We start from the raw sequence: 13430 nt of genomic DNA on the forward strand, positions 1-13430 counted from the left end.
CGCGCTCCCAGAATCCGGGTCCCTTGACCAAGGAGTGTGCTGACTGCTGTGCGCCGCAGGCTGTGTTGTGGACACGCTCAGCCCTTATCCTGGGGTGGAATGTCTAGTACTACTTTTTTGGTGTGAATGTTATATTTCTATGAGAAATAACAATAAAGCTACTTCTTTTCTTGAAGGGAAGGTGAATCATGCCGTGAAAGGTGCCTATGAGTTCAGAGGAGGGAAAGTTCCTGTGGAATTCCGTTTTATTGGAGACAGCGATTTTTTTTTTTTTGCAATATTCAGTGTGCTTTATTGGGTTTTTAAGAAAGCATTTTGAAACTTAGTGACCAACCTAATTTCTTTAGTTTTTTTCTTTGAAATTTATTTTACGGAAGTGTAGTTGATTTGCAATGTTGTGTTTCTGGTGTACAGTAAAGTGATTCAGTTATATACATGTATGTATTCTTTTTCATATTCTTTTCCATTATGGTTTAGAGATTGTGATTTTAAATTTAGGTGTAATTCATAGGGTAGTTTGGTCATGAAAGATTGGAAAATCTGTTCTAAAAATACTTCCACAAATGTTTATTTTCAAAGAGAAAATGATGGAATTTTTAAATGTCAGAGTATTCATTGACAAAGAGCTGTACTGTGAAAAGTGCTAGGAACCCAATTGTTGGAAACAGTACAAAGAGGTCATCTTCAGAAAGCAAAGTTAGCAGATGATGACTCTGCTCACTGTGCAGACTTGGTAATTCAGGCAACCACGAAGAGATAAGAGAGAATGAACACTTAACAGTTACAGGGCATGAGAAGACAGTCTGTGCTCAGAGGCCAGGAGCTTTTCCTGCCTTTCGACCAGGCCCTCTAGTGGACTGTGAAGGTTAGAGCGCAAGGAAGCCCGCCTTCCCATCCCTCTGTAACTGGACCCCGGGGCAAGCAGCCTGAGGGTGGGTCTGGGCCAGGCCTGGGTAGACGTCCTCGGGGCAGCCAGGCCGGGCTGTGTTCCTTGTGGGTGAAGGGTTACCCCGCGGAAAGGACACCGCTGAGGGTTCTCCACCGGCCAACACACGTGGTCGATCATCAGTGGATCAATCTAGGAGCTGCCTGTCCACATCAGTCCAGCCACGAGTCCCGTGTGGTGTCAGATCGCCAGCTGGGCATGCGCCATGGGGACTTGGTGTGGCTGCTGGCCAGGTCAGGGAGTGGCTGCCAGAGAGCTGTGTGGTGTCCTCCCTGAGCCCCAGGGAGAGCTGCCACAACGGTGACACAAAACTGTGACTGATGTACAATGGTGGAAGGACTCTGGGTCTTCAGTGGATTAAGAGATGTGTGGGGTGCGGTGGGGTCTCAGGGTTCCTCAAGGTTGCCCTGGGGAGGAAAGAGCCGGCTTGCCTGCAGGCCAGGAGTGGACCCGTGGGGAAAGGCCCAAGGGGTTTGGAGGAGCCTCCTCTTGGCCTTAGTTGCTCCAAAGTGGCTTTGTGCCTGGGGAGGGTGGGGTGAGAGCCGGGAGGGGCGGGGGGAGCCAAGGTTTGCACTGTCCTTGCGGGTAGCTCTCCATGGCTTGTGGAGAGGACCATCTGAGGCAAATTCCTGAAATTTTGAATACTATTTTCCTACCACAAAGCCGTGTTTTCTCATTGAGGCCCCTTCTAGTTTCTGAGCTGCCTTCCCACAGAATAAGTCTAACTCTAATGTGTGGAAAACTCACGTGTGGCACTTAGGCCTTTATCCACAGGGTAGGTACTGTGTTGGATTTTTGCACACCCCCTCCCACACAAATCCCTGGGGTTTTGGAGCCACTCCTTTGGTCACCCTGAGGCCTGGACGGGGATAGAGTCTCCGAGGAGTTAAGACGCGCTCCCTGGGCGGCGAGAGGCTCGGCCTGTCCTGTGTCCTGTAGCGAGAGAGCTGCTTCTCCTGACTTTTTGCCCATGTGCAGCATGCAGTGTGGGTGGCTTCTACCTCAGGGTCACCCCCACATGACAGATGTTGGGGAATGTCCTGGGCTTGCCTGGCTGGCCTGACTCGTCCTTGTCTCCAGCTCCTGGCACATGGCCCAGCACGCGGCGGGCCCCAGGTGGTTGGTCAGTCCTGGGTGATGGTTGAACATATCTGGTGGGTTTCAGCAGCCAGGGTCATCCAGGAAGGCTCTTTCCGTGGCTGAAGCCGGTCCCTTCTTAAAACCCCGAAGCAAAATCTCCGTGTCCCCGTGGGCTCGTTGGTAATGGTGAGTCTAGCTCTCCTAGGTAGTGAGCAGTCAGGACAAGGCCTGGGAGGAGTCCGCTGCCACTTTAACTTCTGGACAGTGTTCTAGACAATTCTGTGTTCCCTAAAGAAGGGATTAGGGAAGGTTTTGTTGGGGTGAAAATGATTTCCCAGTCCAGCCATGGCCCACCCCCTCCGGGTGTGCATGGGTCTGTCTCCTCACCCAGGTGCAGCGCCCGAGGTGTTGACATCTCCTCCCTCACCCGCTCCTGAGGCACCACCTTCCTGCCGTGCATCCTGTAGGTTCATCTTCCGACCATGGATTCAGCTGCTCGATTGGGTGGTTCAGACCCCTAAACTCAGCCCCAGCCTCCTGTCTTGCTCCATGCTGTCCCCTCCAAGCCCCTGCTGTCCTAGTTTTTAGTCCTCTCTGCTGGGAAGGCCTCTCCCACCCCTCAGCCTTCCCTAATTTTACCCTTCTTGGGTGGGGATAGACCAGGGTACAGTGTGGGGACCTGACGTGTGCTGGCCTCACTCCCCAGCAGAGGAATCCTATTTGCTGGAGAATATCTCATCACGCTGGGGCTTGAGGAGGCAGCGCTGTGCATTCCTGGGCACTCAGTGAAGCTGGGCCTTCTTTGAGTGGGCTGGGACCCTGGAGAGCTAGAGTCCGGGGCTGGGAGGCCACAGACTGGAGGGCTGGCTCAGCTCTGGACGTGGAGGCAGAGCTGGAGAGAGGCTGGCCTCTTTCTCTTGGGGCATCTCTCAGAGGCTCCTGGGCCATCAGTGTGCAGGCCCTGAGGGATAGTTCTCTGAGTGGTCCTAAGGACACAGGGGTGGGGCATGGTTCTGGCCCTACCTGGCGACCAGCTAGGGGCCAGCTCAGCTCCTCAGGGGCCAGCCGTACAGCTGAGTGCTGGCTTTATTCTGGAATTGTGGCCACCTCTTTGGCCTTTCAGCACTTGGTATGGTCTGGGTTGGGTTGTTATTTACCCCTGGTGTAACTCTTCATACCTTCAAAAAAGATAAAGAGATATTTGCAAAAGACATTATCTGAAAAAGGGCTGTTAACCCCAAATGTACAAAGAACTCTTAAAACTCAATAACAAGAAAACAAAGAACCTGATTTTAAAATGGGCCAGGGACTTCCCTGGTGGCGCAGTGGTTAAGAATACTCCTGCCAGTGCAGGGGACACGGGTTCGAGCCCTGGTCTGGGAAGATCCCCCATGCCACGGAGCAACTAAGCCCATGTGCCGCAACTACTGAGGTCCATGCACCTAGAGCCCGTGCTCCGCAACAAGAGAAGCCACCACAATGAGAAGCCCGTGCACTGCAAAGAACAGCCCCCGCTCACCGCAACTAGAGAAAGCCTGCGTGCAGCAACGAAGACCCAACGCAGCCATAAATAAATAAATTTATAAATAATAATAATAATAAAATGGACCAAAAATCTGAAAAGACTTCTTACCACAGAAGACATACAGATAGCAAATAAGCATATGAAAAGGTAGTCAACACCATATCATTAGGGAATTACAAATTAAAACTACAGGATGCAACTACACACCTGTCAGATTGGTGGAAATCCAGAATGCTGACAACACCAAATGCTGGCGAGGATGTGGAGCAACAGGAACTCTCATCAGTCCTGGTGGGAATGCAGAATGGTGCAGCCACTTTGGAAGATAGATTGGTGATTTTTTACAAAACTAAGCATACCCTTAACCTACAATTGTGCTCCTTAGTATTTACCCAAAGGAGATGAAAATAATATGTCCACACAGAAACCTGCACACGGTTGTGGATAGCAGCTTTATGCATAATTGCCAAAGGCAACCAAGCTGACCTTCAGGAAGTGAATGGATAAACTACATCGAGACAATGGATTAATATTCAGTGACAAAAAGAAGTGATCTAACAAGCCACAAAGGAACCTTAAATGCATATTACTAAGTGAAAGGAGCCAGTCTGAAAGGGCTGAATACTGCATGATTCCAACCATAGGGTATAATACTTCATACAACCCATTCAGTGTCCAGCACCGAGAGTGAGCCCTGCTGTAGACTGTGGACTGTGGGTGATGATGTGTTGGTGTCAGTCCATCACCTGTAATGCGTGTACCACTCTGGTGGGGGAGGCTGTGTGTGTGTAGGAGTTCTGTACTTTCCTCTCAGTTTTGCTGTAAACCTAAAACTACTCAAAAAAAAAATGAAGTCTATTAAAAAAAAAAAAGGTAAAGAGGCCAGGGCGTCCATCTCAGACCCTTTCACAGTTTAGCAGACATGTTGCTCTAGAAATACAGATTGATTGTTGTTCCCCTGAAGGTGACAAGGCTTCAGTTGATACAACCTCTTGAAACAAAGTAATTTTTCCAGTGAACAATTAGAACATTCCTGTCTCAGCTACAGGTTCACTCCGCCCTCTTTCCTTTCCCTCCAGGACAACCCTCCATATGATAAAGGGGCCTTCAGAATTGAAATCAACTTTCCAGCAGAGTACCCATTCAAACCACCGAAGATCACATTTAAAACGAAGATCTATCACCCGAACATTGATGAAAAGGGGCAGGTCTGTCTGCCGGTAATTAGTGCTGAAAACTGGAAGCCAGCAACCAAAACTGACCAAGGTAAGGCGTCTCCTCGTGTCTTCTGGGGACACTGCTGCGGGCAGGGCCTTCTAGGTCCCTTCTGACACCACGTCGCACGGAGTCCAGAGAAATCCTATAGCACTGACCACCGTGTCCACAGAAGGCTGCTGTGGTCCCACTGTTCCATGGGCTTGGCGCATCTCAGCTAAGCTTCAGCCCACGCAGGTGTTCTTGTGCTCGCAGCCCAAGGGGGACCCGCGCAGACAGACCAGACCAGCGCTCACTCCCAATGCAGGGAGGGGTGTGACCCTGTCCCTGGGAGTGTTCGTGAGGATTGTGGGCTGCCTGGGGCGGGGGGAAGTGGCCTCACACAGCAGTTAGCACATGGACTCAGACTGGAAGGGGGAAGGGAGGGTGTTGAGGGCCTGCGGGCTTGAGCCGGAGCCATGTGGCAGGCCACAGGATGCTGGGGTGTCTTGGGAGGGCACGGCCAGACTTGAGGGCAGTGTGCCCACGTGAAAGCACACAGTCAGCCTTAGCGGGCCTGGAACTCCCTGTGTGTCCCTGGGTCTGGGTGCCCTCATTTTTCTGGGAAAAGTACTTGATTCACTACTGTGGTCGCCCCCCTCTTTTCCCCGGCAGGTGACTAAACTTTGTTATAGACTGTGTCTAGTTTTTATTCTTAATTCTAGAATTTTCTTTTGCAATCCTAACCTGATATTTTTGGTGGCTTTCTTGTAAGTAACTCCCTGAACCACTTACAGCCTTTTTAGATTAAGGAGAATGGATGAGGCTGGAATTTGAGAGGCTGCAGGTGTTGTTTTTTTTTTTGGTGACTGATATACACAGTCATTTTCCAGTGGAACCCATGAAAGAGTCACTGAAACATCCACCATGAAAGGCATCCACCAGGCTCCCACAGCTGAGCAGCAGAAAGCAGTGGGTACCAAGCGTGGAGTCACAGTGGAGGGGTCTCCAGGGGGCTTGGTGCTTGGTCGTGCACAAGCTGATGTCTGTAAAAGATAGACAGAGTTGTTCTTAAGCACACAAACTCCTAGCTCTGTGTGTAAGCCTGCAGTTGCTGCATTTGCTCAGGCGGCCAGACCACAGAGAGTTACGGGTCTCCTCCCTCACCTGAGAATTGGGCGCAGGTACCTGTGCTCTGCCCCTCTCTCTGCCCACAGGGCAGGCTGCCCAAGAGGGCTGTGGCAGCACCGGTCCTGTTTTCAGCTTCAGGTCTCAGTGAGCAGCCAACATGCACTGCTTTTCCAGGTTGTGGGTGCTTTTTTCAAATAGTCAGATAAACCTAAGAGAGGTTTTTCATTCTTTTGTACTTGCTGACTTAGGTTTTGAAGTTAAAACTTTTATCTTAAACACGGTGCTGTTCTACATGCAGCACCGGGCAGAATTGCTGTTTTGTGATCGGAGACAGGGTTTCTCTCTAGATCATTCTGTAGATTCGTCCGGCATGGCCTTGAGCTTATCCTCACACACTTCAGGAATGTCGTCCCTGGCACTTGACACCGTGTCCCCCGTGTTTCAGTTACCTGTTACTGTATTACAAACCATCTCAAAACTTAGTGGCTTAAATTAACAACAGTTTATTATTTCTATTTCTGTAGGTTGACTGGGCTCAGCTGGGTGATTCTATAGCTGGTCATTCCTCGGGTCACTCATGGTTCACTATAATTCAGCATTCACAGCAACTTTTTAGTGGATAACTACTGCAAATAATGAGAAGCAACAGTATATGGAATGTCCAGAATAGGCAGATCTATAGTCAGAAAGGAGGTTAGTGTTTGCCTGGGGCTGGGGGAGGGGTCTAGGAAGTGATTACTAAGGAGAGTGGGTATTCTTTTAGGGATGATGAAAACGTTCTGGAGTTAGATAGTGGTGGTGTCACACGGTTTTGTGAATACACTAAAAAACAACTGAATTGCATACTTCTCAGAGAGTTTATTTTTTGGTATGTGAATTATATCTCAATTTTTAAAAAGAAAGTAAAGCATTAAAAATTGAGCAAAAATAGGAGAAAAGTCAAGAAACAAGGCACACCTGTATCATACAGAAAGGTGGTAGGAGTTGGCGATAATAACAATAACCAGAAGAAGGGATGTAAAAACAGTTTTCCTCAGCAGTGTGTCTGGTTCTGGTACATATCTATCAACAGAGCAAGGGCTTTGTTTGGTGGTGAAAGAGATTCGCCATATGAAATATAGTCAGTGAGGAAGCCTGTATAATACTGACCTCTATACGAACCAAACAACACAGCAACAAAATTATATATAAACAGAAAAGTCAGATTCATAAATCAAATGTTTTAGTCCCCCCATACCCATTTGCTGTCTTATAACAAATCAAGTAGATAAACTTTAGAAAGAGGACTCAAATACAATAAACAGGATAAGATTAATAAACTTACCCTTCATAGCACAATCCATGGAAGACCACTGCATTGTACGCCTTCATGTATGGGGGAAGGTATGGGTCACATTTTACTCTGAGAATGGAGCCCACTGGGTCCCCATGAAAAGGGGCGAGTTACAGATACGGTTTACATCCTCCATCACAAACTGTCAGAAAGAACAAAAACAAGGAAATTTTATAGACTTTAGTCTCTGATCATATACAGTGAGAAAGGAGGTAAGTTTTGATAATGTTTTTAAGCCCCTACATTTTGGAGGGGGAAAGATCCTTCTGAGTAGCATTTGGGTCAAGGAAGAGATCAAGAAGCCAGGGCTCGATCATTTGTAAAACGTAATGAGTGTGCCCCCCCGTATGTGAAAGTGATGGATGGGGCTGTGGTTGTGGTTTGGAAAGCGTTGTAGCTGTCGGTGTTCTCAGTGTGGAAACAAACGAGCTCAGCTGGGTTTTCTTACAGTTTACAGGGGTAGAGAAAGAATGAAGCACTCATCAGAACTAGTTAGTTAACTTGAAAATATTTAAAGCAAGTTCTCTGAAAAGAATTAGACAAACTGCAAACTTGCAAAGTGAATTATCTTTTGAAAAGCACGTCTTAACGATGAATGTATTTGATGCTAATACATTAGGTATTAAGATGATCATAGTGAGAAGCAGACAGCCTGAGTCTCCATAATGGAGGAAAACTTGAAAACTCATCAGTGTCAACTCTGCTACAGAACCATTTCTAATCCTGGAAAAAGATGGGAAACCACCTTATAAATGTGCTATAGGGCAAATGTGGTTCAGGTTTCCCAAAAGTTAAGAACAGCAGTCTCACGGCTGAGCGTGGTGTGGAGAGTCTTGGAGTGCAGTGGGCTGGGGTGCCTCAGAGATGCTGAGAAAGAACCACTCGGAAGAGTGTTTGTTCCGGTGGTTGCTTCCTCTTGCCGGGAAGGAGGCAGCATAGGTGCTTATTTCATGTTTATGGATGCGTGCCTTCAGTTTATGGCAAGTGAAAGTGATTTTCCATAAGAGTTACTAATAGTTAACTTTCCTTTAAAAAATATTTTTGATGTGATTTAAAGAAATATATTAAGTAAATAATCACTTAAGCTCCATGTGGATTTGTGACAGACAAGGAGAAACTGGAACAAAAAGCTTTTTTAACCCATTCCTTGTAATACTGGGGTGAAGAGCGTGGGCTCCCAATAAAAGCACCTGGCATCGGCAGTCCAGAGGAGAGGGGCCTTTTTGCTGGGACAGTGGGGGTGCTGGTCCTGGTGGGGGTTGGGGGGAGTCAGGGGACGTGTGTGGGAAGCCTGGTGGCTGCATGCACCCCACTTCTGAGGAGTCCAGGGGTTCCTGGACCTTCCATACTTCCCCCTCCCCCACCCTCCACTCCCTCCTGGCCCTCCTGTCCGGGGCTTGCCGTCTCGCACATCTGAGCCTGACTGCCCTTTGGGGGAGCATTGTGGAATCCACCCTGAGCCATCCGTGTGACTTCCACCTCTGGAATGGACTGTGCAGTGCTGATGAGGGCTACAGCCTCCCAGTGGTTAATGCAGGGTGGTCGAGTGAACCTTTCTCGGCCGTTCAGAAGCTGCTAGGGGTCTTTCAGGGTGGGCTCATTATCCATTTACACAGTGCAGGCCTGTCACACACCCTGAACCTAGTGTAGTGCTGGGCACATTGCCCAGTCCCTGCCCTGGAGAAGCTTCACCTGCATGAGAGTGGGGGTGTCAGTGGTGGGCCTGGGTCTCCAAAGTTCAGGAGACGGGTGAGAATGACTGGGGACTGGGACATCCCCAGTGTGTCAGTACAGGAAGGGTTCCTGGAGGAGGAGGAAGAGAACGTGGCATCACTCTGTACGGTTAGTTATCTACTGTAGTGCTGGCTCTTTGTCCTCCATCACTTTCTTCTCATCATGGGAATGATGGGTTGAGTGCTGGTGGTTAGAATTTTGCATGAATGGGAGGCCGCTCTGTCTGAGAAGCATATAGACATTTAATCAGAGCTGTGTTTCTTGCCATGCCCCTTCCAAGGGCCTTCTAACCAGCGGTGCCTTGTCCTTTTCTTGGCAGTCATCCAGTCCCTCATAGCACTGGTGAACGACCCCCAGCCCGAGCACCCGCTCCGGGCTGACCTAGCTGAAGAATACTCTAAGGACCGTAAAAAATTCTGTAAGAACGCTGAAGAGTTTACAAAGAAATATGGGGAAAAGCGACCTGTGGACTAAAATCTGCCACGATTGATTCCAGCAAGTGTGAGCAGAGATGCCGAGCAGTACATTCAGACACCCACAAAGCAGGACTCTATGGAAAATTGACATGTGCCACCGCCTGGCGTCTGCTTGTGGCAGTTACTAACTTTCTACAGTTTTCTTAATCAAAAGTGGTCTAGGTGACCTGTAAAGAAAGGATTAAAAATTTAAGATGTTCTAGTTCTGCTTTCTTTGTTTTAAAAATCACTGCTTCAGTCTACTTTAAAAGAATGGTGTTTCTTTTGCTGTCCAAATTTATCCAAAATCTTCAGTTTACATTTAGCCCATAAGGTTAAAAAAAAGTTGTGGTTCCCCTCTTCCCCTGCCCTTGCAACTCCCACTTTTTGCATTTAGTTTGTTTTTCACTCACTTCCCCAAACCCAGGCCCCACCTCCCGCCGGGAGGGGCAGTGGAGGCCTCTGCGGCTCCTCTGCTCCCCTCCTTGGCACGCGGCCTGGTGTGGGAGTCGGTTAAGTTTCTCTTGACTCTGATTTATAATATCCTTTTAAAAAAATTAAAAAACAAGCAAACAACCATCTCCACTCCCACCCCCTCCCAAAAACAAAGCTGTGGAAAGGGAGGCCTAGCTCTGCTGTAAAACTCTGGCTAATGTTACCCCAGTAATGCTGACCAGATTGGCAGACCCTGCCGTCCGCGTCATGATGAACTCCACCTGGGCCGACCTGCTTAGGGAGACCCCCAGCACCAAGTCTGCGGCAGCCCCCAGGGGTGTGCCAGCCAGAGCACGGTGCACTTGTGGGAGGAATTTTTCACCAGAGAGGCTCCCGAGGCCACAGGTTGCCATTCCTCCCTGCAGCTGTTCTAGAAGATGTCCAGGTCCCTGCGGACAGTGCTAAAGCCAGAGTGTCTACTTGAAATTCCACGCTCACCTGTCACCAACGTGTCCACCCGACGTAGCTCAGAGCTCACCCTCTGCGTCCTCAGTGCAGCAGCCCCACCGCGGCCCTTCCTCAGCACGTTTGACCCTCTGGCAGACTCCTCTGTCACCGGCACCAGCCTGGGGTCGCCGGCGCCCCACTGGCCCTTCCTCTGGAGCATCCAGACGGCCCAGCCCAGGAACAGGACGGCCTCCCCCTCCCACTGGACTCATGGCCTTCGCGGAGTCAGGCTCCACGTGAAGCTCACTCAGTAATATCCTTTACGTGTTTTATATTGTTTTGACTGCCTTTTTTTGTAGAAATAAAAATTGACCTTAGAATTTATCATCAGATGAACTTGTAAGGATTTGAATGTTAATGTCTTTTCAAAGGAAGTGGGACTGTCCCTGAAGTAGAGTCCTTGTCACTGACACCCAGGGGAAGCTAGTGGTCCAAGCACTGTGTGTCACCACCTCCACTTCTGCCACTGGTGGCTTCCCTTCTGGGTGCTCCAGGGGCTAGATCCTGTGGAGAAGATGACTTAAACTTGGCTTTCTGTTTTAATTTTAGTTCTATAACTTGAGGTCTTTCCAGGCTTGCAGACCTGAGGTGGCTTGTGTGCAGAGGTGGGGTGATGGTGGGTGAGGCCGCATACGTGCAGCCTGCAGCGGGTCTCATGAACGCAACTTCTTTAGTCCCAGGTACGCAAGAGGCACGTTCTGGAGCCTCCCGTGCGCCCGGGCTGGTGAGGGCGCCGGCCAGCACATCCACGTCTGTCTCTTCATTAGCAGAAAGGCGATGATGGACTTTATTTCACTCACACGCAGATTTGTAATAAAATGCCAAATTCTGTCAGAAGCTATCCAGATAAGCCACCATTTGTTCTCGTCGCTTCTCTGAATCCAGAAATATTGCCATTCCTGGAAACTGTCCCATTGCTTCGTATTTCTACCAGCGTAGCTCTGCCCGCCCATCGCCCCCTCCCTTCTCTGCTCACCACCAGGAGGACGTCCACCATGGTCGAAGCCGGCGGCCCCTCAGGGACTTGCATCCCCTGGCATCACAGCCGGGGTTCGCCCATCAGCAGGGGCCTGGCCTCCGAGAGCTGGGTGGTGGACGGTCCCTCCCTCCGGCTGGGCTCCTGCTCTACCAGCGGGCACTCCCCGAGCCCTTGGGCAGGCATGAAGCGTGCCAGCAGGCGCCTTGCTGCTCCGGGGCCAGACAGCTGGATCCCCCAGAGCAGGGGAGGGCTGTGATCACCACACCTCCGATGGGCCCCATGGGAATACACGCTCCTGCCCGGTCCCCCCGCCCTTCCCCCTATGGCGGGGACTAGGCTTTCTAAGATGCTGCGATCTACTCTGCTGCCCTTAATAAAATGCTCTCGGACACTCGTCTGGTCGTGTGGGTCTCTTCCTTACTGGGGGTGGGCAGTGCTAGTGGCCTGGGGTCTTGGGCAGGTTCTTCTGGCTTTCTCCCCATACCTGGCCTCCAGGAGAGGTGCACAGAGGTGTTCTGGCCATGCTGAGGGAAGCAGAAAGGGCTGCAGAGACACCCTTGGGTGTCTGGGGAGGGGAGAGTGACCTCTGTATACGTGTCACCTCAGCCACATTTAACGGAGGAGCAGACTGGGGCCCTGAGGAGGGTGCTGTCTGGAAGAAGTTCAGGGAGCTGGTGAGGGTATGCCCAAGGGAGGGGCTGGGCCACTTCCTTGAATAGCTCCAGCCCAAACCCACCTCCGAGTCTCCTGACTGCGACTGCAGCCCTAGTGCTGACTCAGCACCAGGCCAGCCAAGGCCCTGACACTTATTGTCAGCTGAGTCCCCTGCTTGGAGTCTGACACCAGCTGAGACCCTGACAGCTAGGTCTGCAGTCCAAGAGGGAACTTCCTGGGGCAAGTTTCTGGGGCACCAGAAAGTAAGGAGGCTGGGGGCCTGCCTTGATCATCAGTAGGGACTCTGCTCGTCCTAGCGCTGTCCTAACTCTCAGGACAGACCCACGGGCACCATTACTCTGCTTTCACAGAGGAGGAAAGTGACTCGGTCAGGGGCCTGTGCTGTTACAGCCTGGCTCCAGTGCCCTCGCCTCCCACGACTGGCTCCCTTTGAGCCCAAACACAGCCACAGACCCTCCCCAAAGCCTGTGAGACCCTCTCAACTCCCTCCACTCGGTGGCCACCGTCCTCTCACCTTCCTCATTCTGTTCGTTGTTCAGCTCGAGATACGCAATGACTGCATCACCTCGGCCTGGCTTCTGGCGCCCTCCTGCCCCCTGGGGCTCCTCTGGCCAGGGCCCACCCCACAGGGGGTGGCCTCAGCCCTGCTCTCGCTGTCTTCCCTTGGCAGCATGTCCGTGCCGCACCCTGCAGAGCTGCACCTGAACCTCAGTCCTCCTGCCCATCTGCACTGGCTCCTCCTCACCTGCTTCCCTCATGCACGAGGGGGAATGGCACACCTGCCCCAGGAGCAGAGCTGAAGGTCTGATCTTGCACAGCACAGTGCCTGGCCCAGGCTGCACTTGGTAGATGGCTGTTTCCTGGGTGCTGGCAGCCTGGTCTCCTGGGGGTGCCGTGTGGGCTGTCACCAGAGTGGAAGTCTCCTCAACATCGCAGAGGCTTTGTCCCCATGCTTTGCTGTGTATTCCCACCCCCCGACTGCAGCCCGGTCTCAGGACTGCCCCCATGTGTGTGCCAGACCGTGAGCTCCTTGCAGGCTGTGTCCCAGCTCCCAGGCCTGGCCTGGCATGGAGCAGATCCTCCGTGCCTGATGAACTGGTGGCTAACAGTAAACCCCTAGCCTGGGCCGTCCTGGGGCACAGCAGGTTTTATGTGAAAAATACCCCATCTCCCTGGTGGGATGCCAGTGGCCAGCCTCGAAATGGGCCCTCTGCCTTCTTGTCCCTTTCTCTGTTCTTCAGTGCCCATGGCCTAGGGCTGATCTGGGCCCTTATCTCTGCTGCTCCCTCTCTGGCTCCCTGAGTGACAGTGGCCACTCCCACAGCTTCCTCCAGCATCTGTGCAGACCCCCCAGTCTCTCCCTTGTCACCCACACCTCTCTCCTGGGCCCTGGAGCCATACAGCCAGCCCCTCCTCTCAGAACAACAGACCCGCCT

At 51.1% G+C, this 13430-nt stretch overlaps 1 protein-coding gene across 1 annotated transcript in view; it reads left to right on the top strand.

Annotated features, from left to right (window-relative positions):
- Positions 1 to 9621, top strand: part of UBE2L3 (ubiquitin conjugating enzyme E2 L3) — a 42388-nt gene extending 32767 nt beyond the window's left edge. Inside the window, exons 3-4 of the mRNA XM_004276028.3 lie at positions 4631 to 4817; positions 9263 to 9621. Of these exons, the coding sequence (XP_004276076.1) occupies positions 4631 to 4817; positions 9263 to 9417 (342 nt within the window). The 3' untranslated portion in view covers positions 9418 to 9621. The remainder of the gene's footprint in view (positions 1 to 4630; positions 4818 to 9262) is intronic.
- The last annotated feature ends 3809 nt before the right edge of the window (positions 9622 to 13430 follow it).

Source organism: Orcinus orca, chromosome 15 (assembly GCF_937001465.1).
Source record: "Orcinus orca chromosome 15, mOrcOrc1.1, whole genome shotgun sequence".
Lineage (NCBI taxonomy): Eukaryota > Metazoa > Chordata > Mammalia > Artiodactyla > Delphinidae > Orcinus > Orcinus orca.